The 22,915-nt window shown below is 32.7% G+C and overlaps 2 protein-coding genes and 2 pseudogenes across 7 annotated transcripts; 1 reads left to right on the top strand and 3 right to left on the bottom strand.

Annotated features, from left to right (window-relative positions):
* Positions 1-949: 949 nt before the first annotated feature.
* On the bottom strand, positions 950-4,965 carry LOC100818016 (glucose-1-phosphate adenylyltransferase family protein). Of its 6 annotated transcripts, none has more exons than NM_001255333.2 (6): positions 4,587-4,734; positions 3,030-3,138; positions 2,724-2,859; positions 2,385-2,447; positions 2,036-2,275; positions 950-1,884 (listed from the first exon to the last, which is right to left on the bottom strand). In NM_001255333.2, exons 3-6 carry the CDS (start codon positions 2,832-2,834, stop codon positions 1,213-1,215), a joined length of 1,086 nt encoding a protein of 361 aa, NP_001242262.2. In that variant the 5' UTR covers positions 2,835-2,859; positions 3,030-3,138; positions 4,587-4,734; the 3' UTR covers positions 950-1,212. The 6 variants fall into 6 exon arrangements, with proteins under 6 accessions (NP_001242262.2, XP_040867581.1, XP_040867579.1 ...); XM_041011647.1 differs by having other exon boundaries at positions 955-1,884; positions 3,030-3,103; positions 4,587-4,965; XM_041011645.1 differs by having other exon boundaries at positions 955-1,884; positions 3,030-3,115; positions 4,587-4,965.
* Positions 4,966-9,209: 4,244 nt separating this feature from the next.
* On the bottom strand, positions 9,210-12,300 carry LOC100799352 (probable mannose-1-phosphate guanylyltransferase 2; annotated as a pseudogene).
* A 171-nt stretch (positions 12,301-12,471) lies between these two features.
* Positions 12,472-13,292, top strand: LOC102660119 (blue copper protein 1a). Its single transcript, XM_006603039.4, has 2 exons — positions 12,472-12,637; positions 12,907-13,292. The coding sequence occupies exons 1-2, from the start codon at positions 12,472-12,474 to the stop codon at positions 13,209-13,211; spliced, it is 471 nt and encodes a 156-aa protein (XP_006603102.1). The 3' UTR covers positions 13,212-13,292.
* An 861-nt stretch (positions 13,293-14,153) lies between these two features.
* On the bottom strand, positions 14,154-22,745 carry LOC100799880 (wall-associated receptor kinase-like 20; annotated as a pseudogene).
* Between the last annotated feature and the right edge of the window lie 170 nt (positions 22,746-22,915).

A 22,915-nucleotide genomic window follows, 5' to 3' on the forward strand; every position in this document is an offset into this window, starting at 1 on the left:
TCATCTAGTGCTCTCAGGATAAATCGTTAGACAACAACAAAATAGGAGTTACACCTATATGACAGGTGTAAGTAAAAAAAAATAAAATACTACAGCTTCAATTAAAGTTTAAGTAAAATAGGAATATACATTATACAACACTGAAAAATCTAAAATAGGTGGAAATTACCACCAACAAGAAGAACAAGGGGTATTAGACGACTGGAAAGATGCTAAGTAGCCATGTTTCCTACCAATAACGTATTCTAGGACATAGACATCAATCAATTTACATTTAGTATTCGGTTAAAAAAGCTTCCTGATTGTCTACTAAGCGAGAAAAGTGACAATAGGAGATTCAAATCCGCACCGCACCCATGGAAAAGGTGAAAATTCGAATCTCCTGTTGCCTAATATACTCTCAAATGCTTTTTAGGTAGATAATTTTTCATGAGCTTTCTAATGGCAGATACTGGTGTTGCCTCCTCACCGGCACAAAAGGTTATGATCCGTACATTCTAGATGTGCTAAATGATTGTCATATCTGAAAATTTACCATGGTTATCATTAACTAATGTCACGTTCGTCCCGTGAATTACAAATTTCACAATCATATTACTGCAAGAACTAGATTAATCATATATTGCTTTATTAGTTTTTTTTTTTTTTGAATCCTATTAGTTTTATTTATGTAGACTTTTGGATTGTAAATATAAGATTAGAATTTTGACTCAAGAAAGGCTTGAAAGAAATTTGCTGAATAAGATCCAAATTGGGTCTCTCATGGTCCCGGGTGGATCCAACACAGAATGAAAAGTGCAGAACACATATGCACACCCATCAGGATCCGTAATATGGAAATATACCTAAGACTAGGAAAATTCTGTTTCATGACAAAGGCCCACCATTATCTGGTTGTTGGCGGAATTAATCTCAAATAATTACAGAGAAATCTTGGCAAAAAAAAAAGAGAGATAAACAACACTGAATATATTACACAACTTAGGAACAGTAAACCAACTTTATACCCTTTACAAAGACACAGACCTTTCAACATTGTAAATTATGGCATCACTCATTCTAAACTAAACGAAATTGACTTGTACAATACGTAACAAAGAGAAACGGATTGGGATGCGGAAAAAAAAGGAAAAACAAATGAAACAAACAAACACATTTCAGACACAAACTTAGAGCTTCCTAATCACATGCTATGAATTTAAGACAGTAACCTCACATGACAATCTCTGGCTTTAGAATGTTTGACTTGATCTCCTTGTGGGGCAAAACTACACCACCATTGCTATAAACTTCATCACAAACATGGACATCTTCTCCAAGGATAGTCATATTCTCCACACGGGCCCATTGCCCAACAGTGGAATGCCACCCAATGATACTGTTAGATATGCAAGTATGCTTTTTAATCCGAACTCCTCGCATAACTGTGCAGCGTGAAAGCCTGACACCTGACTCAACAACACAGCCAGGACCGATTGCAACATCAGGTCCAACGAGACATCCCTCGCCAATAGTGGCAGTTTCATGCACAATGACATTCCCCACAAAGTGAGGACCACTGGCCAGTTTAGAAGGAGACTTTTTCCTCAGCGAGTCCAGGTAAAGTGTCAGGCCAGAAATATAGTCCTTTGGTTGTCCAATGTCCATCCAGAATCCTGGCAGGACCATTGCATATAGCTTTTTCTCTGCTGCAATCTTTGGAAACACCTCTTTCTCGATAGAAGTGGGCCTCAGTTCAATTCGATCCAAAACTGAGGGGTTCAATAGGTAGATTCCAGCATTGATTTTGTTGCCAACAAACAACTTTGGTTTCTCTACAAATCTCTCAACCTGCCCGGTAGTCTCCTCCATCACAACCACACCATATTTTGATGGCTCATCGACCTGTATAAATAAATGAAAAAATAAATATTGAAAGCTCCAATCTGTATTATATATAATATATAATATGCACTATATATATATATATATATATATATATATATATATATATATATATATATATATATATATATATTCATTTCAATTTTGTTACCTTTGTCACCATTATGGTAGCCTCTCCTCCATGGGTTTTGTGGAATTCAATCATTTCTTTAAGTGGGTACTCACTGATAACATCACTGTTGAGAACAAAAAATGGCTCTCCAGAGTCATCTATTAGCTTATCCCTCGCAAGAGCCAAGGGGCCTGCAGTACCTAGCGGTTCAGTTTCTTGAGAACAAGTGATTTTGATACCAAGTTTTGCCTCAAACTCCTTCAAGAAATTCAACATGACCTGCAAGAGGAAATTTTGCAAAAGTCAAATAAAGAAACTTTATTTACATTAATCTCGTGTAAAGAAAAAAAAAACAGCATAGCGTGGTGAGGGGATATGAAATCCTTACCTCTGGTTGGTAATTGATAGCTAGTACCACTTCATTGACGCCAATGGCCTTGAGAGCTTCTATCTGTAAATCAAGTATAATTAAAAGATAAATCAGCAGGGTGGTATACTAAGAAATACTTATGACAAATATACATATAAGGCACACACATATTCAAGTATGCATCTGTGCATACACAGACATCAATAGGATGGCGAGGAGAACAAATACAAAACAAGTACAAAATTCTAGCAAAAATAATTCTGGCTATGTAGAATTTCCCTAAAAGCTCATCTCTAATTTACTCATGTAACACACAGATGTAAGACTTCAAGAAAAGAGACATAAAAAATGCCTTACCTGATGCAGAATCATGGGCTTGTTAGCAAAATCAACAAGAGGCTTGGGAACACTGAGTGTCAATGGCCTCAACCTTGTTCCAAACCCTCCAACAAGAATTAGTGCCTTCATAGTAATATGATGCCCTTTGCTTTTCCTGTAAATTATAACTTTAGAACCAGATCAAGGAGTAACAGAGAACACAAACTCAAATATGAGAAATAAATTTCACTCTGCTCTATTATAAATATGCATGCCAGGAAAGAACTTGCATGGAACTCGTCACTGACATTTGTAAAAATTAAACAACTGGCAAAGAATTTGCACCTGAGGTGACGGGCATTCAAAGGAGCGTGACACGAATGCAGCTAAAGATGGTAACTTAAATTAGAAAGAACAGTCTGTCAAAGAAGCTTAAGATGTAAGACCCTGTTAACTTTACACTCGTCCAAATTCCAAAAGAAGAAACAAGAAGATCAGATTATGTGTCATTACAAGAATCATAGATCTACAAAGGAAAGTAAAATGACACGTAAGGTTTAGCGTGATGTGAAAACAAAGACAAAATCCAGCTATACAATGGCACTAGCTTTTAATGAGAACGACAAAAACGGTTCAATCCAGCAAAAGGTTTATCCATAAGCGGTGCTATGTATAAACCAGAATTGTGGTACATTGTAAACTTTTGCATTCTGCTGATAATTTCATAATGAGGCTGTTTCCTTCTTTCAAATTAAGAAGATTTCCTGCTTAACTTTTGGATAAAAAGATCTTCACATAAGAAGCCTTCAGAGTAAAGTGCATTGCTTAGAGAAACAAATATTCTACAGATACGGATATGTGAAACAATGATATATTATTAATTACAAACAGTCATCTTTTGCTACATTGCTTGCTCTGTCAAAGAATTGAGCTAAAAGAAAATGCACAAAATGGTGTATAACATTGAGCGTACTCTCATAAAGCAGTTAATCCTCACCATATAACCATATATAGATGGTTGATATTGGATTTAAGGATAATCATTGTTGACTATTTGTGTATAGTTATATTGTCAAAATTAGTTCTTTTCAGGCTTCCTCTCACACTTACTCGCCTCCTGTATATAATTATATATATACATCAAGCAAAAGATTGAGCATAGCATTAGAGCAAATAGAACTGAGTTTACATCAACACGGATAAAAAGCTCCTTCTTTGTATTATTATCAGGAATAAATTTCTCAAAAAGAGCACATCTTGGAGAAAATACAGGAGGGGATTATTTATCTAGCTGAAGCTTTCTTGTTGGTCTCTATCTAGCTGAAGCTAACTTTTACAAGTAACTTGTGCTGTATGGATCTCCTAGATCCATTGGACCCAAGTTCAATAAAGCCAGCCCAATTTTGCATTGCATATGAGAACCCTATACAATTTACTCTTATCTCGTGCACGGCATCAGAAAGTTCAGTTGTATTTATATTTTTAATAATTTGCATACAATACACCACAAAAGCTTGAATTGAAGCAAAGCAGGGAAGGACACAAATCCATGAAAATGGAAATCAAATTACATAGCATATAAACCAAAAATAAAACACATAAAGAAAGGTACATAAATGAAGCATTAATACCAGAACAGATCTGATACATACAAAATTGTTTTCATATAATTTAACATAGAATGAGACTAAAGCACAATACAATTATACAAACACCATGTGAAGAAACAACAAAACAGAGTAAACACGAATTCAAACAGAAACGGTGAATTCGAAATCATAACATACGCAAATTACATTGTCTGATAACTCATTCACCTCAACTTAATTCATGCAGAATGCTAACATAAAAATAAAAAATAAAAAATAAAAATAATCCAAAGATGAAGAGAGCAGAATTCACCTGAGACAAAATTGAGATCCGTCCCCGGGTGAATCAGAAACCCCCAAACTCGAGCGAGTCAACCCGGCGAGTCAGAGAGGGTCTCGAAGAACAACCCAACGGTCCAGTACGTGAGGTGTTACGATGGTGTTGGCCACCGCTCGTCATCATCCTTGTTTATATACGCGCCAACTATACATTCTATAACCATGCACGCTTTTTTTTCTAATTATTATAATTAATTCATAATTAATTGGATTCCCTTTTCAGTCTGTCAAGGAACCTTAGGCCTTGTTTGGTGAAAGCGTCGGTGGGTACGGCTTTTGCGATTTCGCTCACTAATGGTGGCAGTTTAGCTTTCCCTCTTCAGCTTTGATTTTGTTTTACGGGTTCATGTTTCATTTTCTTCCTTAACTCTTTCTTCTTTTTATGCACAATTTGTTAAGAGTGTGTTTGGATGGAAAAATTTAAAATTTCTTGAAATTTTAAATTTTAAGAATTTTAAATACTTTAATTGAAATTTTTTTATTTTTAAAATTTTGTGTTTGGATAAAAAAAATTAAAATTATGAAAATGAAAAAAATGAATAAAAAAATATGGTTGATATGCTAGTTATACATGTTCTTCCAAATTTTTAATTGTTTAAAATTCTGTTTTAAAATTCCAAAATTTTAAATTCTTCATAAAAAATATCCAAACAATGAATTCCAAATTAAATTCTCTGATAAATTACTTTCCTCAGTCTATTAAATGGTAAATGACTAAATTTGTTCAAAGTGCAAGAAGTTAACAAATTGTTTTTAAAAGATAAAAAATTTAAATTTAATTTTTTAATGGATAGAAAATATGATAAATTAGTCTTATAAATAATTTAATAATTAATTAATCTCTAAACTTTGTAACTTAATATTAAATTGATTCTCAAAAAATAAAACATATTTTTAAATTGGTTCTTAAATATTATAATTTAATGAAAATAATTTCACAAATTTAAGAATAAGACTAATTTGTTGTATTTTTTTACATATTTAATAATTAAATTTGTATTTTTACTAAATTGAATCACACTTTCAAAGTCCAAAGTTAAATTAGGGAAAGATACTAGAAAATAAGTCATCATGTATTATCGTTATTTTAATAATTTTTTTAGGAAATAGTTAAATTTATCATTTAAAATATGACGGGATAACAAATTGGTTTCCAAAAATGAAAAATATAAATTTAGTCTCTAAGTTAACAAAAATTGCGATAAATTAGGCTTATCATTAAATTTGTGAAACAATTTTATCATCAAATTGTAACATTCAATGACTAATTTGACAATAAATTTTTTCGAGGATCAATTTTTTATATAAGTTGCAAAATTTAGGGACTTATTTGTTATTAAATTATTTGTAGGACTAATTTGTCATATTTTTTGTATATTCAGAAATTAAATTTAATTTTTCATCCTTCAATACTAACTTATTAGCGTTTCACATTTTCAAAGACGAATCTAGCTATTCATAATTTTTTTTCCTAAAATATATTTTTCATCCTCATAAATATGAAAATATTTGAAATTCATTCCTATTTTTTTTTTCAAAGCATCTTTCCTTCTCACAAAATTGAAATGTATCATTTTTTTTGGTTCAAAAGTAAGTTTGAATAAATTTGAACCTAATATGACATTTTATATCGATTATACATATAATTGATATAAACATCAAGTTTTTTATATCAAGGATACCTATAGCTGATATCAAATGTGATATTTTTTTTATATCAATTATATATATAATTAATGTAAAAAAGTCATAAATATAACCTATTTTGAGTCAAAAAATAATATATTTTAATTATTTTGAAGATGAAAAAGGATAAATTTAAAACATTTGTGTGAGGATGAAAAACTAGATGTTTTTTTTCTTGGTTTAAATGCAAAACCAATTGCTATTTTATTTAAATTTTACCTTTTTTTTATAATTACGCAACAAAAAAACCGTTTGTGTACGAATTTGAGTAAATTCATGTGTTTATTAAAAGATAGATTTATTTGGATAGGTCTTTTTAAAAACGCTACAACAGTCAAATAACGATTTCTGGATTCCTCTTAAAAAAACGATTTCTTGATTCCAAGCCACGACTGTTATTAAGAAAGAAGACAACCTGTTTATGCTGTCGGTAGAGTTGAGAAAAATACGAGACGAAGGAACTTTAACTAATAATTCAAAACGACTACTTTACGTGTTTTTATTGTGAGATTTAATTTTAATATATAATACTGTAATATTTTTTTCTTTTATGAAATTCACAAATTTTTAACATAGCTAATAATTTTATATTTTGGGGGTACAACTAATAATTTTATTTTTGAAAGCTTTTTGTAAATTTCATGAAAAAAATAGTATGTTGTCGCTAAGATTACGTAAAATGAGTTTAATAGTGTAAAAAATTTACATTATCAACTTATTAATAAGTCATCTTTTATATGAATTTTAAAATATTTATTATAACCTTATAATATATTGTAATTTGTTATTGAATAACTGTGTAATTTTTTTAAATAATAACGGTGTAAAATTGCTTCTACTAAAAGATTTTATGTAATTAACTTTTCATTAAAGAATTTGATAAAAATGAGCAAAAGACTTCAATTTTGCTTCAACCGAAAGATCCCTAAAAGGTAGCAAGCATCCATGGTATCAAGTCCGTTTAGATTCCAGTTATTGTTCACATTCATCCCTTACATATGAGAATATCCCTATAAGCTGAAACTAACTTTTACAAACAAACATGCACCGAACCTGTAAAGTTTGACTTAATATCCGGGGTATAATGACCTTAATTCAGAAATTCACATAAATAACTAAAAATAAGTTGTATTTCATTTATGTCTGGATTTACTGCACAAACTAAACAAAAGTTTGTGGATTTAGACATAAAAAATACCAATGCTGTGTGAAAATAAGAAATGGTGGTCATATAGACAAGTTTCTTTTCTGTTTTCTTTAAATTGCAGTCAAAGCCATCAGGAGGTTCATGTAATTAACCAAACTAGACGTTGACTTTTGGTTTTATCCTTTTGTAGAATAGCAAGCAAGTCATTATAAATCTGGCCATTGGGCAGCTTAGTTTAACTCCGCCGCAAATTTGTTAAAATATTAATAATAATATCACCTAAATAATATTTGTCATTTTATTTTGTTTATGTAATATTAATTATTATTTTTTACTTACATCCTTTATAATATTAATGATGGACACCAAAAATTATAAATACATTAAAGCTTATATATATATAATTAATCCTTTAATTATAATTAAAAATTCATTTAATTTTTTAATTATTAAAAAGTTCAATCAAATTCTCTAATTATTAAAAATATTATAATTATATCTTTTTCATCATCAGTTTCATTAATCTAATTGACAAAAATAAATATTTTTATATTTATTGTCAATACAACATATGTAAAACAATAATTTTTTACATCAAAAGCAATGAATGTAAAAAGATAATATTTTACATTGGCTGCAATATATGTAAAAAGATTATTTATATTATGTAAAAATATCTATTTACAAAACTTCTATCAATTAAACTAACAGAGTTGGTTGAAAGAGCATAATTATAATGTTTTAAACAATAAAGGATATGGTTGATTTTTTTTAATAATTGATGATTTAATTAAACTTTTCAATAATTAAGAGACTCAATTAAATTTTTAATAAAAGATCAATTATATAATTAAATCATGAATTAATCATGATATAAGGTTAAATTGTAAAATTATCACTTTTTTATTTATTTATTAATTTTTTATAGGTATAAAATAGACAATAATTATTTTGAAACAAAGCTAGTACTTTAAAAAAGAAAACAAACAAGACAAAATTGTTCTGAAGGCAAAATGTGAAATGGGTACCTACAAGCTAGAACTTATAAGGTCTCTACAAATTAAGATTGGTGAAATTACGAGAATCATAAACATGAATTTGAAGTGGTACTTCACTAACGCATGCATTCAAAAACAAAATTCCTCCCTAATTTATTGATGTAAGCAAAATCAAGAAGACACCTGGGAAGCTTGCATATATATCAATATATTAAAGGGTGTTTGACGCTCTCCACTCAGAATCAATGCCTTCATTGTGAATTGCCTTCATTGTAGACAATTTAACCCTGAACCAGATTAAAGAACAACACATAAAACTCATATAAAGCGGAAACAAAAAAGCGTAAGCTTCAAACAGGAAATTGGATTAATACTGCATGTGGTTGCAATTCTTTTTTTAAAACTCCATAGGATCCTAAACCCTTTTTCATTATTATTTGGTTAATTTTTATGGAAACAATAAATGGAATATATAAATATTTATACATTCGCTATAAAGAAAGAAAAAAAAAGGTGGTGCGCGCGTTTGGAACATACAAAAAGAAAGTGTTTGATATGCCATGGGATCAACAATGCATCCAACAAAGAGTAAACAAGAATTAGACGCAAATCACATTGTCTCAGATAACTTACGCAATCCGTGTAGAACTTGAGAATACCAAAGAAAAAGATAAAACCAAAATCAAGAATCTAAACTCGCCTGAGAGAAAATCTAGAGAGCGAGTCTATCTGATCAACAATGCAAATAACAAAGAGTAGACAAGAATCAAACACAAATCACATTGTCAGATATAACAAAATGCTTTTTAACACGAGTGCTTCACATAACAGTGTAAGATTTGAGCCCAACTCCTTTCTCAATGATACATCCAGGATGGACCAATTTGACATGCATCACCAATTTGGCAGTCTCATGCACAACCACATTTCCCACAGTATGTATGAGGGTCATTGGCCAGTTCACTAAGAGAATTATTCCTCAGCCAGTTCAGGTAGAGTCTCATTCCAGAAATATAGTCCCTTTGTCCAATTTCCATCTAAAATCCTTCCTGTGGAAAGACCATTGCATACAGCTTTCTATCAGAAACAATATTTGGAAACACCTCTGTCTTCAAAGAAGTGGGTGTCAACTCAATTCTATCCAATACCGAGGGGTTCATCAAGTAGACTCCACTTTGTTACCAACAATTGTTACGGTTTCTCTTGAAAACTCTGAACCAGTCCAGTGATATGGTTCATAACAGCTACGTCGTATTTAGAAGGTTCAACAGCCTTATGAAGTAGATGAAAAAGAAAAATCTAACATGCAAATATATATATATTACTTGAGTCACCAACATAAAAGCCTCTCAACCACGTTCTATATGAAAGTCTCTTTCAGTGGATAGTCACAAATGATATCTGCATTTAGAATGAAAAAAGGTCCCTAAGAACCATCTAACAAAAGATCCTTGGCAAGAGTCAAGGGGCCAGCAATGCGAGTGACTCAACTTAGACATGATAAACAAACTCCTATATCCGAGTATATCGGCCGCATCCACTTTGACTTTGATGGGAAATCTGCACTTTGATCAAGCGCAGGTATGGGTAATATCCAATTTTTTTAAAACGAGGACGGGGACGGATATCCGTATATACCTATCCATACCGTACCCAATAATATAACTCCTAAATTACCCTTAGTTTATATTATGTATATTACATAATTAATTTTATTAAACTTTTATATTTACTAATTATTAGCTATTTTTTCTATTTTTTGAAGACTAAAACTAAAATTTTAAGGAAAACATAAGTCATAAGATATTATGGTCTTTCTTTGAATTCTCATATTTCAGGATAATTTTTAGAAGATAAGAATATGATTTTCATAGAAATTTTTTTATTGTGATAAGATTTTATATTAGGTAATGGCTAGATATTTTTAATATGTAAATCTACATATAATATTAAAAGACTACTTAATTATTATAAAAAAGGTTATGATCCCCAAGTCAGACGTATCAATTTTCTTTTCTAACATCTCATCTCTAAAGAAAATCAAGATGGATTGTGCATAGAGACTTGAAAGATCATTGTGTCCAATTGTTTCTTTCTCTTATAATTATCCATGAATACTGATATGCTTATGCTAGAGTCTTGTTTTTTATATTCTTGACAATTTAACATAAAAGTTCATGTATGATTTTTATCATAATCTAGTTTATCTTTTTCTGCTACAGTCTTGGAAGATTCATGGAATTCTTCTTCTTCAAATACTTGTGTTAAGTATTTTGTTTTGTTAAATCATTTTCAATTCATGGATAGATATGATCGTGTTAAGTATTTTGTTTTGTTAAGTCATTTTCAACTCATGGATAGATATGATGCTTAATTCTTCTATCATTGTATTTGGTACTATACACAACCTAAAGCTAACGATGACAAGAAATTGCATCATGGTTCGGTGATTTGTGGTTTCTCCCTGTAAGTGTTGAAAAGAAGGAAATGCCTTAATTGACTATGCCATTTGGTTCAATTATGATGTTTTTGAAACTTAAATTGTGTGTGTTTTGGGCACTACACCCCTAAGGACTTCTGGAATGTCATGCTTAATGATGATTAGACTCATTCGATTTGAGTGATCTCATTTCTCAAAGTACTTCCATTCTCTAAAGGAACTTGTATCTTTAAGAGAAGTAGGTTGCTCAGTCCGTAATGAAAGGTCTAGATCCATGCAACCCAAAAAGTGAGACAATTACATATTATTAAGAAACCTTACATGTGTGTTAATATTTTATTTTACGTTAGATTCAACTTATAGATCAAGTGTAATCCTATCATGATGTAGTAATTGAATTGTCATTCAAGTTGACTCCCAGAGGAATAAAGGAAGAATTTCATATCATTATTTAACTAAGAACTAAGTGAAAAGAATATTTGTTTAGGAGATAAAAAAAAGTAATGATTATAATATTATTAATTCTTCTAATGTTTATAATGATTAAATATGTTTAGTTACACTCTCACTTATTAGGATGGGATAATAGAAGAAGTCTTATTAATTAATTAAGTGAAGAGAAAAATAAATGAATTACCAAATTAGTTAGTAATTCCTATAAGGCTTCCTTAGACTTATTCAACTCCAAATATTTTACATCTAATTAATGCACCACTTAAGTTTTTCACTTTTCCTCGGTATGTCTTCTCACACTCAATAGGCTTGATAAGCAGTGGATAATTCAAAAGATAAGTGACCCAATAAAAAATACTACCTTTGGCTCTTTAATATAAAATCTTTTATTCAAATTTGTTTGTCCCTTATATTGGTTTATAAGACTATTTTTGAATTTTCTCTTATATTAATTTTTTTCCTACCAAAACATCTTAATTACTTAACAATAGATACTAAAATTAATAAGATAAATTCATTCTCTCTCCAATGAGAATGGGAGATGATAACAAACACACATTAATTATTTAGGTAAAAATTAATTAAATGAAAAAATAAGATGATAAACCCCAATAATTTTAAAAATAATATAAATTGTTAACAAATTTAATATTATCAATTAAAATAATTAACTTTTTCAAATGATGTAAATTAATTAAAATAGTCTTGCATTTGAGGACCAGTTAATATAAAATAGTAGATTCAAACACCATCTTTAAATTTAGGTTTGAGGATAATTCAATTTCAAAAACAGTTAACATGGTTTTTTCAACCGCTTTTATATATATATATATATATATATATATATATATATATATATATATATATATATATATATATAACATAGCACTTTTTGGAGTATTGACATTCAACACACACGACAGTTTGCTAATCAAGTTAATTCTTTTTTCTGCATGCCGTCCATAGCCGTCCGTGTCTGCAGTCTCCAACATAGAATCACTCACATCACAGCATTGGAATTCTCTTCTTCCAAGCTCTATATATACGAGTTCAAACATACACACTGCCACCAGACACGAGTAACATAGAGATTTATTAACAACACAGTCATAACAGAGAAGTTAAGTTGTCTTTAATGGCTCTTTCACCACTCAGCATGCTTGTGGTCATTGCCACCATCTTCCTCCCATCCGTTGCTGTGGCCAAGGAATTCGTAGTTGGTGATGGTCATGGATGGACAATAGGCTTTGATTATGCAGCTTGGGCTGCAGATAAGACCTTCCAAGTTGGGGATGTACTTGGTAAGTTCAACTCATCAAATTATTTTATAGTTTGCTCGCTTCTGCTAATTTCGTTCAAGAATTTAAATGTAAAGTTTTAAATAGTTTCATGCATCTAATCATAAATGATCATGTATTATAATATTATTGATTAAATTTTTATACTGATAATATATCCAAATTAAACTCTTACCTTCAATGGTTCGATTAAATTTAAACTCTTATGTCATATTATTGATAATAGAGTAAAGTGCTTCATAATAAAACCCGATTCGTTTTGTAATTTGTAGTATTCAATTATGCTGTTGGAGAACACAATGTGTTCAAAGTGAATGGAACTGCATTCCAGAGCTGCACGATTCCTCCAGCAAGTGAAGCATTGTCTACTGGAAATGACCGTATTGTATTGGCAATTCCTGGCAGAAAATGGTACATATGTGGTGTTGAAGATCACTGCAGTGCTGGCCAAAAGCTTGTTATCACAGTTCAACCCCAAACACTGCCTCCAACTCTACCACCATCACCTACTCCTGCACCTTCGCCTCGTCAACATCGTCCTCATTTTGGTCGATGGGTGCCTAATATTTTTCATTAAACGTCATTTGTTGGTTTAACCTATGTTTTGAGAGTGATATTTTTAAGTTTTATACTTTTATCTGCTTTTGAGAGAGTGATATTAGTCCTCAGAATAAATTATTGTTTCTATTTCAAAGTTCAAATTGGAAGTTTGTGATTGTGCTTACTAGCTCATTCCATCTACCATTTAAATAAAATTGCAAATTTACATTTGATTCTTCTCTAATCTTCCTATTCCTTGAGATCATCACTCTTGTAGTTTTCATTATAATTTTATCCATTTTAACAGTCTCTAGGATTTTATCAACTTACTTTTGTTATTTTTTGTATTTCTGTGAAAAAAAGGAAACTAGATAGAGGAAAATCGCTCTCGTTACATTCTCCTAGTAGGCTGGACGATCGAGGAGGCTCATATTGAAAAAGTCAATGATCCATAACGTATATCTGTCTGTTCAGTTCAAGAATTACAAGCTAACAGAACCTACTAGGCCAAATAAACTTGAATTTATTTCTCACAGATTGAAACTACCTTTTGTTATGGACTCATGGACTTGTTAATCCATATAAAAAGCCAAACCCAAGAAAACTTGAAGACACAAATCCTCCAAGATAGGATTTCGGACAATGTATTGAACTTCAGTCTCATTGCAGTTATGCAATCAAAAATTGGTACTTGTGTGTATTTAATAAAAGCAATTACAAAACCTTGAATATTTGATGCTTCAGCTTAGCAAGGCAAGGATTTAAAACAGCTTTCGTAAATTGTGTTTTACAGCAGAACTTCTTTTTATTCAGCGAAGGTAATAAAACATTTTACATATACATAATACATGTGCAAAACAGGAGCCTAAAGTCTGGAACTCAAAATTTAGCCTGGCAACAACAAACACAAGCATAAGTTACAAAATCCAAAAAAAAAAAACATCAGACAACTCGACAACATCATTCACATCAAAAGAAACTAGTTCTCCACTACCTTTGCCGAGGCAATATTAATGATATACTCAATCTCCTCGGCTACCTCTTTCATTGAAGGTCGATTCTGTCTTTTTTCCTCCAAGCAACCCAATGCCAAAAATGTCACTGCCTTCATCGTCTAGATCTCTGTAGTGGTAGCTCCATTCTTCTGATAGTTGTAATTCAGAATATATTAGATATAATATAAGTGTGAGTTTGTTAAATCTATTAGTTGACATGTCAAGGAATCCGTACTTAGACTATATAAATGGTCTAATGTGTAATTCAGTTTTTTTCAATAATATTCATCTCACCATTTTGAGTGTGTGTGATTCCCTTATTTCTCTCCTTTCTCCAATAGAATTGGTATCGCGAGCTCCATGTTCTAGGGACCAAGAGGGACGAGAGAAGTGGGTTCTTATCTGAGTGTGACTGTAATCAGTGTGAGAGAATTGTGAGATTCAAACACTGTGAGGATCCTTCAAGTATAAACTATTGAGGGTTGTGAGATTGTGAGTGAAGTGATCTTGTTGAGTGTTAATTTTCAAGATTCACGTGATTTCAGATCCTGTGTGAGATTCTTGGCAAATTCTTGAAGAGTTTTTGTGAAGATTGATGAGACAGCATCATGAATGGTCACATACCTGGAAACTTACCAGTTCTTGATGGGAAAAATTGGTCCAAATGGAACGTGCAAATGAGGGCCCTATTTGGATTTTAGGATGTGTATAAGGTTATTCAGAATAGAGTTGAAGAACCTACAGCCACCACATCAGATGCTTAAAGACAAGCGTTGAAGGATTTGAAGAAAAAGGATTGTAAGGCACTTTTTTTCTTGCATCAATGCATTGATTCCGCACATTTTGAGAAGATCGCTACTGCCACAACTTTGAAAGAAGCATGGAACATTCTTGCAAAGGCTTGTTCCGGTGATGACAAGTTAAAGAAGGTGAAGTAAAACACCTTGAAGAGACAATATGAGCTCCTTCAAATGGAAGACAATGAGAGGGTCTGTGATTATTTCACAAGATTGTTTAGAATTGTGAACAAAATGCAAGAATGTGGTGAAAAATTCAAAGATCAAGATTTGATGGGAGAGTTGTTGCAATTGAGGAGGCCAGGGACTTATCTGAGATGAAAATTAAAGAGTTGCAAGCCTACTAGAGGCACATAAGTTGAAAATGAATGAGAGAAGCCCAGTAAAATTTCAAGATCAGGCTTTATATGCTTCAAAACAGAAGCAAGGAGGAAAGAACAAGAAGTGGAAAGGAAATTTTAAGAGGCAGAGCAATAAGCAGGAAGGAAAGAGCTTTTCATTTCAAGGAAAACATGATCATACTGATTCTGATCAGGATCAATCAGAATCATATGGGAGAAAAAGGGAACCAGGATCAAGTAATAAGGGTGGAAAAGGAAAGTTTGACAAGAGTAAGATCAGATGCTACAATTGTCAAGGCTGGGGACACTTTGCAAATGAATGTGGAAGTGCAGATGTAAAAGAGAAGAAGGAGAAATACAGTAAAAATGAGGCTCATATGGCACAAGCAAAGCAACATGATGATAGTGAAAGTGATTCAAACGGAGAAGCAGTTGTATTAATGACAACCACCTGCAACTTTACCAGTAATGGAGATTCAGAAACATGGTATTTGGACACTAGTTTCTCAAATCACATGACTTGTAATTTGAGTTGGCTAGTGAGTCTTGATGATAGTAACAAATGCACTATAAAGTTTGCAGGTCAAAATACTATAAGAAGTGTGGGAATTGGGAATGTTGCTTTCAGAAGGAGTAATGAAAGCCTTGTAGTAATAGAAGAGGTGATGTATGTGCCAGATATGGGGTGTAAGCTGATGAGCTACGGCCAGCTTCTTGAGAAAGAATTTTCAACATCCTTGAAAAACAAGTTTCTAGATTTGCTAGATCTAAGTGATGTGAGAGTGTTTAAAGTCCCATTGTCCAGAAATAGAACTTTTCAAGTGAACATGAATAATGCTGATGTGCAATGTCTGGCATCAACCGTCAATGAAGATGAGAGCTGGCTTTGGCATTCAAGACTTGGGCATTTGAATTTCAAGGGACTGAATAAACTTCAATAACAAAAGTTAGTTGAGGGCTTGCCCAGGATCATAGTTTCTAATAAGATTTGTGAGAGATGCTTGACAAGCAAGCAACCCAGGAACTTTTTCAAATCAGAATCACATGCAAGAGCAACTGAAGTGCTAGGAGTTGTTCACTCTAATGTGTATGGCCCACTGGAAGTGTTTTCAATGGGAGGTAACAAATATTTTGTAACCTTTTTTTATGAGTTTAGTAGAATGATGTGGTATACCTAATTAAAGCCAAAAGTGAAGTGCCCTTTGTTTTCAAAGAGTTCAAAGTGTTGAATGAAAATCACAGTGGAAAGTCAATCAAAATCATTAGAACTGATGGTGGAGGAGAGTACACATCTAATGATTTTGAATCTTTCTGTACTAATCATGGTATAATGCACGAGATCACTGCTTCCTATACTCCTCAGCATAATGGTTTGGCTGAGAGGAGGAACAGGACAATGATGAACATGGCAAGGTGTATGTTGAAAGAGAAGCATTTTCCATCAACTTTATGGGGAGAAGCAATGTCCACTACAACATATATTTTGAATAAGTGTCCCACAAAGAAGATAAAAAATAGAGTTCCTGAAGAAGCATGGACACGAAGGAAGCCTACAATGAAGCATTTGAGAGTGTTTGGGTCACTATGTTTCAAGCATATGCCTGATGAAAGGAGGAAAAAGCTTCAGGACAAGAGTGTACCTATGATACTGGTTGGATATCATCCAACTGATGCCTATAGGTTGTATGATCCGTTAACTCACAAGATCTTCATCAGCATAGATGTTGTGATTGATGAAGATGGCTCTTGGGATTGGAAGAGGAAGTGCACTATCAGCACCTTGTTTGGAGATGAGAACAATGAGACTAGACTCAGTGAAGTAGAAGAAATAGGAGCTGATCATGAAAAACCTGCTGATGTGCATCAGAGACCACAAAGAGACAAGCACCTGCCTTTGAAGTATAAAGATTATCATGTTGATATGCCTAACATTCTTGGGCATGCTGCAGTGGCAGATGAAGAAGAGAAGGAAGAAGCAAAGAGGAAAACAAGTGAGTTTGTGCATTTTGCCTTTTTGGCAGACACTGAACCAATTGATCACAAAGATGCACTACAACAAGATCATTGGAAAGCTGCAATGGAAGAGGAATTGAGAGCAATTGAAAGAAATCAGATCTGGAAACTTGTTGACTTGCCTCCAAACAAGTCTTCAATAGATGTGAAGTGGGTGTTTAAGGTGAAATTAAAGCCTTATGGAATTGTTGCCAAGCATAAAGCAAGGCTAATTGCAAGAGGATTCCTCCAAAGAGCTGGTTTGGATTATTCAGAAGTGTTTGCTCCAATAGCTAGGCTAGAAACCATAAGGTTGGTGATAGCTCTAGCCCACAGTAGAGATTGCCCCTATACCAGCTTGATGTAAAGTCGACATTCCTCAATGGTACTTTGGAAGAAGAGGTCTTTGTGAAACAACCTCCTGGGTTTGAGATCAAGGGTGAAGAAGACAAGGTGTTCAGGTTATACAAGGCTTTGTATGGCCTAAAGTATAGGCTCCAAGGGCCTGGAACAAGAGAATAGATTCCTTTCTTGTCAAACAAGGTTTCCATAAGTGTGAGAAGGAATATGGAGTTTATGTAAAGAAGAATGGCAAAGATGATCTGATAATCTTGTGCTTGTATGTTGATGATCTATTGATCACAAGGAGTAATCAAATTCATATAGAGAGATTCAAGAGGAGTTTGAAATTTGATTTTGAGATTACAGACCTGGGGATATTGTCTTATTTCCTTGGAATTGATTTCAAGGAAGTCAAAGGACTTCTGATTATGCACTAACAGAAGTATGCAACAAACTTGTTGAAGAGATTTAAGATGATGAGCTGCAACCTAGCATCCACTCCAGTTGATCCAGGCTTGGGATTAGTGAAAGATGAGTCAGAAAAGTCGGTGGATAGTACCCTATTCAAGCAGGTCGTAGGGTCATTAAGATACCTCTGCAACACAAGACCAGACATTTCTTTTGCAGTTGGTTTAATTAGTAGGTTTATGGATAATCCTAAAGCCTCTCATTGGGTTGTTGCTAAGAGAATTATGAGATATCTAAGAGGAACACTCAGCTATGGTGTTCTATTTTCTAAGGATTCTGATCAAACTGCTCTCACAGGCTTGGTTGAAATTTTAGAATCTATAACTATGTTGATGGGTTTCTCAGACTCAAACTGGTGTAGAGACAAGGTGGAAAGGAAGAGCACTACGGGATATCTCTTCAAGTTCCTAGGTGCACCAATAAGTTGGTGTTCAAAGAAACAACCTATAGTGGCATTATCTTCCTACCAAGCTGAGTACATTGCAGCATGCTATGTTGCATGCCAAGCACTATGGCTAGACTCTTTACTTGAAGAATTGAAGATAGAAATTTAGAGGTCAGTCGAATTGTATGTGGACAACAAATCCACTATCAGCTTGGCCATGAATCCAGTAGCACACGAAAGATCAAAACACATAGAGACAAGATTTCACTTTATTTGTGAAAAGATGAGCAAAAAACAACTTGACTTGAAGTACTGCAATACTGAAATGCAACTTGCTGATATTCTCACAAAAGGCTTGAAAGTGAAGAGATTCATAGTATTGAGAGACAAGCTTTGAGTGTCATCCATAGAGATTCTGAATAAAGGGGGTGTGATAGTTGTAATTCAGAATATATTAGATATAATATAGGTGTGAGTTTGTTAAGTCTATTAGTTGACGTGTTAAGAAATTTGTACTTAGACAATATAAATGGTCTAATGTGTAATTCAGTTTTTTTTCAATAATATTCATCTCATCATTTTGAGTGTGTGTGATTTCGTGTTGTCTCTCCTTTTCTCCAACATCTTCAACACTGGATCAATGACATCCAACAACTTTTCCTTGGTCACCATCCGATGCACGTAAACCGCCAAGTTCACATCATCAACAGCCCTATTAAAATCTAGTGCCTTCTGAGCTGTCAAAACCTCAAGTAGCACCACTCCAAAACTGTAAACATCACTCTTATCAATCAATTGGTAGTTCCTATAATACTCAAGATCAAGGTACCCAAGGGTCCCCTGAGCACAAGTAGAGATATGACTCATATTTGTCCGAGCCAACCTAGACAAACCAAAATCTGAAACCTTGGCATTCAGCTTGATATCTAGCAGAATGTTGCTGGACTTCACATCTCTATGGTAGATAGGAGGCACAGCCATGAAGTGAAGGTAAGCGAGACCCTCAGCGGTGTCGTGCAACTTGAAGGCGATGAGTCCATGTAAGCCAGTCACGGCCCTTAGGCATTTGACCTTGCAAGTGATCAAGAAGGGTCCCATTTTCTGTGAACTCATAAACCATAATAGGCTGTTCTAGTTCCACGCAGCAACCAAGTAGACCAACAAGGTTGCGGTGGTTAACTTGGCATAATATGCCAACCTCATTGAGGACTTGGTCAGTGCCTTTGGGGTTGCCAAGCTTGGCACACTTGACAGCCACAACAGTGCCATCTTGAAGAATCCCCTTGTAGACTTCACCATAGCCTCCAACACCGAGAAGCCGATCACAGGAGAAGTCGTTTGTGGCTTTCTTTATCTCTTTGCCATTGAAAAGTTTAGCTGCTCTGTCCCCATTACTGGCATTCAGAATCCCTTCACGCTCTTTGGCTATCCGTGCTTGTGCTTCTTTGATGCGCCTGTGGCGTTTGTAGAGTAGAAAGGCAATGATGGCAAGGATGAGTGCAGCTCCAGCCCCACATACTGAACCTGCACATTGTTGCCATCAAAGTTTAAAAAAATAAAAGAAGCCACAAGAAACCAGTGTTCAGAATAGCCATCCAATTTTCATTCAACAAGGTTATTGAGAAGACTTTTTTTTTTCCTCAATGGATGAAATATATGAGCAATTTATCAACTCCTAGTTCACATAAAAATGTACACATTTATTAAGTTCTTTTCATATAAATTAAAACTCTATCTCTTATAATTAACTCAAGGCTTGGGTAGGTAGATGATTCCTTTGACCTGTATTTAAGTTTCAATGCTAGTCCACCTCCCTACGCCGTCACGAGAGAATATATTACTTGGATGACAGGCATGGCGATGCCTAAAACCCTCGGAAAGCAGCTTCTGTTATTTGACTTAGACTCCATAGATAACGCAAGGATTACAAAAGAAATACTAGTATATCTCTATCACTTCACATCTATATCCGTCGAAAAGATAAAATTGAACATTGTAATATCTTACACCTGGAGAGAATGAGGGTGTTTTGATCATTATGTGTAATTTGGAAGAGAATAAAATGCTGGCCAGTTATACGAATCATTAATAGGAAGTCAAGTAATCTTGATCAACACTTCATGTGATGTGACTCTTAAAAAATACTATTAAACACTGGATCCAGTTGAAATAATTCGTTAACGTTAACTTTGAGCTGAGATGAGGATGTGACTTTTTATTGTCTAAATAAATGTCATTTATGGACATTTTTAATTTCAAATAAACTGTCATAGTAATGGCCATTTATTGTGAAATAATAATAATAATAATAATAATAATAATTATTGATGTAAGCCTATATTAAAAATAATTTATACCGGATAGTATCCTTAACAAATTCATTAACATTTGCCTCTTTTTTTTACATAGGACGAAAACAATAAATAATTTGAATTTATTTTTGGCAACAAATAAATAATTTGAATTAAGACCGGTATAAACTATAAATCATCCAAATTCATCGATATTAGGCCTATAATGGTTATTAACTTATTATTACATTTTTTCTCACAATGATATTAATAAGAAATTATCCCTCCGCAAGCAATAATTAATCTTCGTTGGGACTATGCTACCACAAGGAATGAATCATGTTAAAAATAAATATTCAGCTTGTGTATTTATAATTATCAATAAAGATTAGTCACTACTTCCTACAATAAATACTTTGTATCAATATAATAATAATAATAATAATAATAATAATTTAGTGTAAAATAATCATAACAATATATAAAATGGAAGCATTCAAAATTAAATAAAAAATCTAAAATGGACATTCTATATTGTTGACTCTTGGTATAAGTATAAGTAGGGGTAAAATGGGATTTTTGCAAAAACTGGAAAGAGAAAGAGAACGGCGGGAGAAAGAGAACACTTTGTATCAAACATGACTTTTACATAGGGCAGGGCTTACCGTGTCCGCGTAGCAGTCAGTAGGTGATGGAAGGATCTTAGCCTTTGATTTATAATGCCACGTGTTATAAGAATGAGAGTAAAGATGGAGATGTCTATCTTTTTTTAGTAATAGAGAGGATCTAACTCCTTTTATTCACCAAAAAGTAGTTTGAAAAAAAAAATACAAATGATTTTTATACTTTTTTTTACAATTTTTATACTTTTTAATCTAAGCGGAATGACCCATGTGTATGCATGAGTAATCTATATCTATATCTATATAAAACTATATAAAAGAATAGATCGTTTTAAAGTTTAAAATGAACATTCTATATTGTTGACACGTCGCTTGAACAGGAACAAAATGAGAATTTTGTGAAATAGACCGTCAAAAAGTTCAAAATAAACATCCTATATTGTTGATGCGTGCTTAAACAAAGGCAAAATGAAAATTTTGAAAAAATTATTATTGAATGTTAAAAATCAAGCAACCCGTTCATACGCATGGGTAATCTATATCTATTTATATTATTGCACGTCGCTTGAACAAGAGCAAAATGGAAATTTTGTAAAATAAGCCATCAAAAAGTCCAAAATGAACATCCTATATGATTGACACCTCGTTTAAATAAGGACAAAATAAGAATTTTGAGAAATACATATGGGACGGGATGTATACGCGTAACAGCCAACAAGTGAGAAAAAGATCTTAGCCTTTAATTTGTAGTATCGCGTGTTATGTGAAGGATAGTAAAGATGGATATATCTATTTTTTTAAGTAACGGAAAGAATCCAACTCTTTTTATTCAACAAAAAATAATTTCAAAAAAAATACAAATGATTTTTTATACTTTTTCTTACCATTTTCATACTTTTTGAAGTATTTTACTTTTTAATTTAAGCACAATTTCAATATTAAAGACAAAAAAATAGTGGAACGACCCATGCATATGCATGGATAACTACTAGTTTATATATAATTAGGAAAAAATAGTGTTTCAAATCTGTGGACGGTGGGTAATTCATTTTCAAACTTTGCGTCATAGATGAACATTTCATATCTCCTAGAAAAAGAAGAAGAATACACAATCATCTCATCAATTTAAATACATCTAAAACATCTCTCATTTTTCTCCATCTATCTCTTCCTATTACCGGTGGCAGACCTACATGGTTGTGAAGGTGTGCACTTGTACCCCCTCATTTTTTTAAATTCACTAAATTTGTAAATAAAATCTTATATTTTTATATTTTATTTTATTTATATTTATATAATTGAACCCGCTGATTTTATTTTTTATAATTTATACCCATTGACTTAAGGTCTTGGATCCGCCACTACCTATTACATCATAAATCCTATTATACTTACTCTTTTCTCTCTTTTTTCTCCCTCTCTCTAGGTATTAAACAGCATTGGATGTTCATGTAACATTTTTCTTACCTGAAATCATAATATTATGCTGAGTTTCTATTGTCGGTCG

This window comes from Glycine max, chromosome 18 (genome assembly GCF_000004515.6).
Source record: "Glycine max cultivar Williams 82 chromosome 18, Glycine_max_v4.0, whole genome shotgun sequence".
NCBI lineage: Eukaryota > Viridiplantae > Streptophyta > Magnoliopsida > Fabales > Fabaceae > Glycine > Glycine max.

What these genes read in the sequence shown, in the direction of transcription:
- LOC102660119 (XM_006603039.4), top strand. Translation starts at nt 12,472, where the DNA reads ATGGCTCTTTCACCACTCAGCATGCTTGTGGTCATTGCCACCATCTTC. An exon ending in CCAAGTTGGGGATGTACTTG is followed by an intron (nt 12,638 to 12,906) that starts GTAAGTTCAACT and finishes TGTAATTTGTAG; the next exon opens with TATTCAATTATGCTGTTGGA.
- LOC100818016 (NM_001255333.2), bottom strand. Translation starts at nt 2,834, where the DNA reads ATGAAGGCACTAATTCTTGTTGGAGGGTTTGGAACAAGGTTGAGGCCA. An exon ending in AGCCCATGATTCTGCATCAG is followed by an intron (nt 2,448 to 2,723) that starts GTAAGGCATTTT and finishes CTTGATTTACAG; the next exon opens with ATAGAAGCTCTCAAGGCCAT. An exon ending in CTATCAATTACCAACCAGAG is followed by an intron (nt 2,276 to 2,384) that starts GTAAGGATTTCA and finishes TTCCTCTTGCAG; the next exon opens with GTCATGTTGAATTTCTTGAA.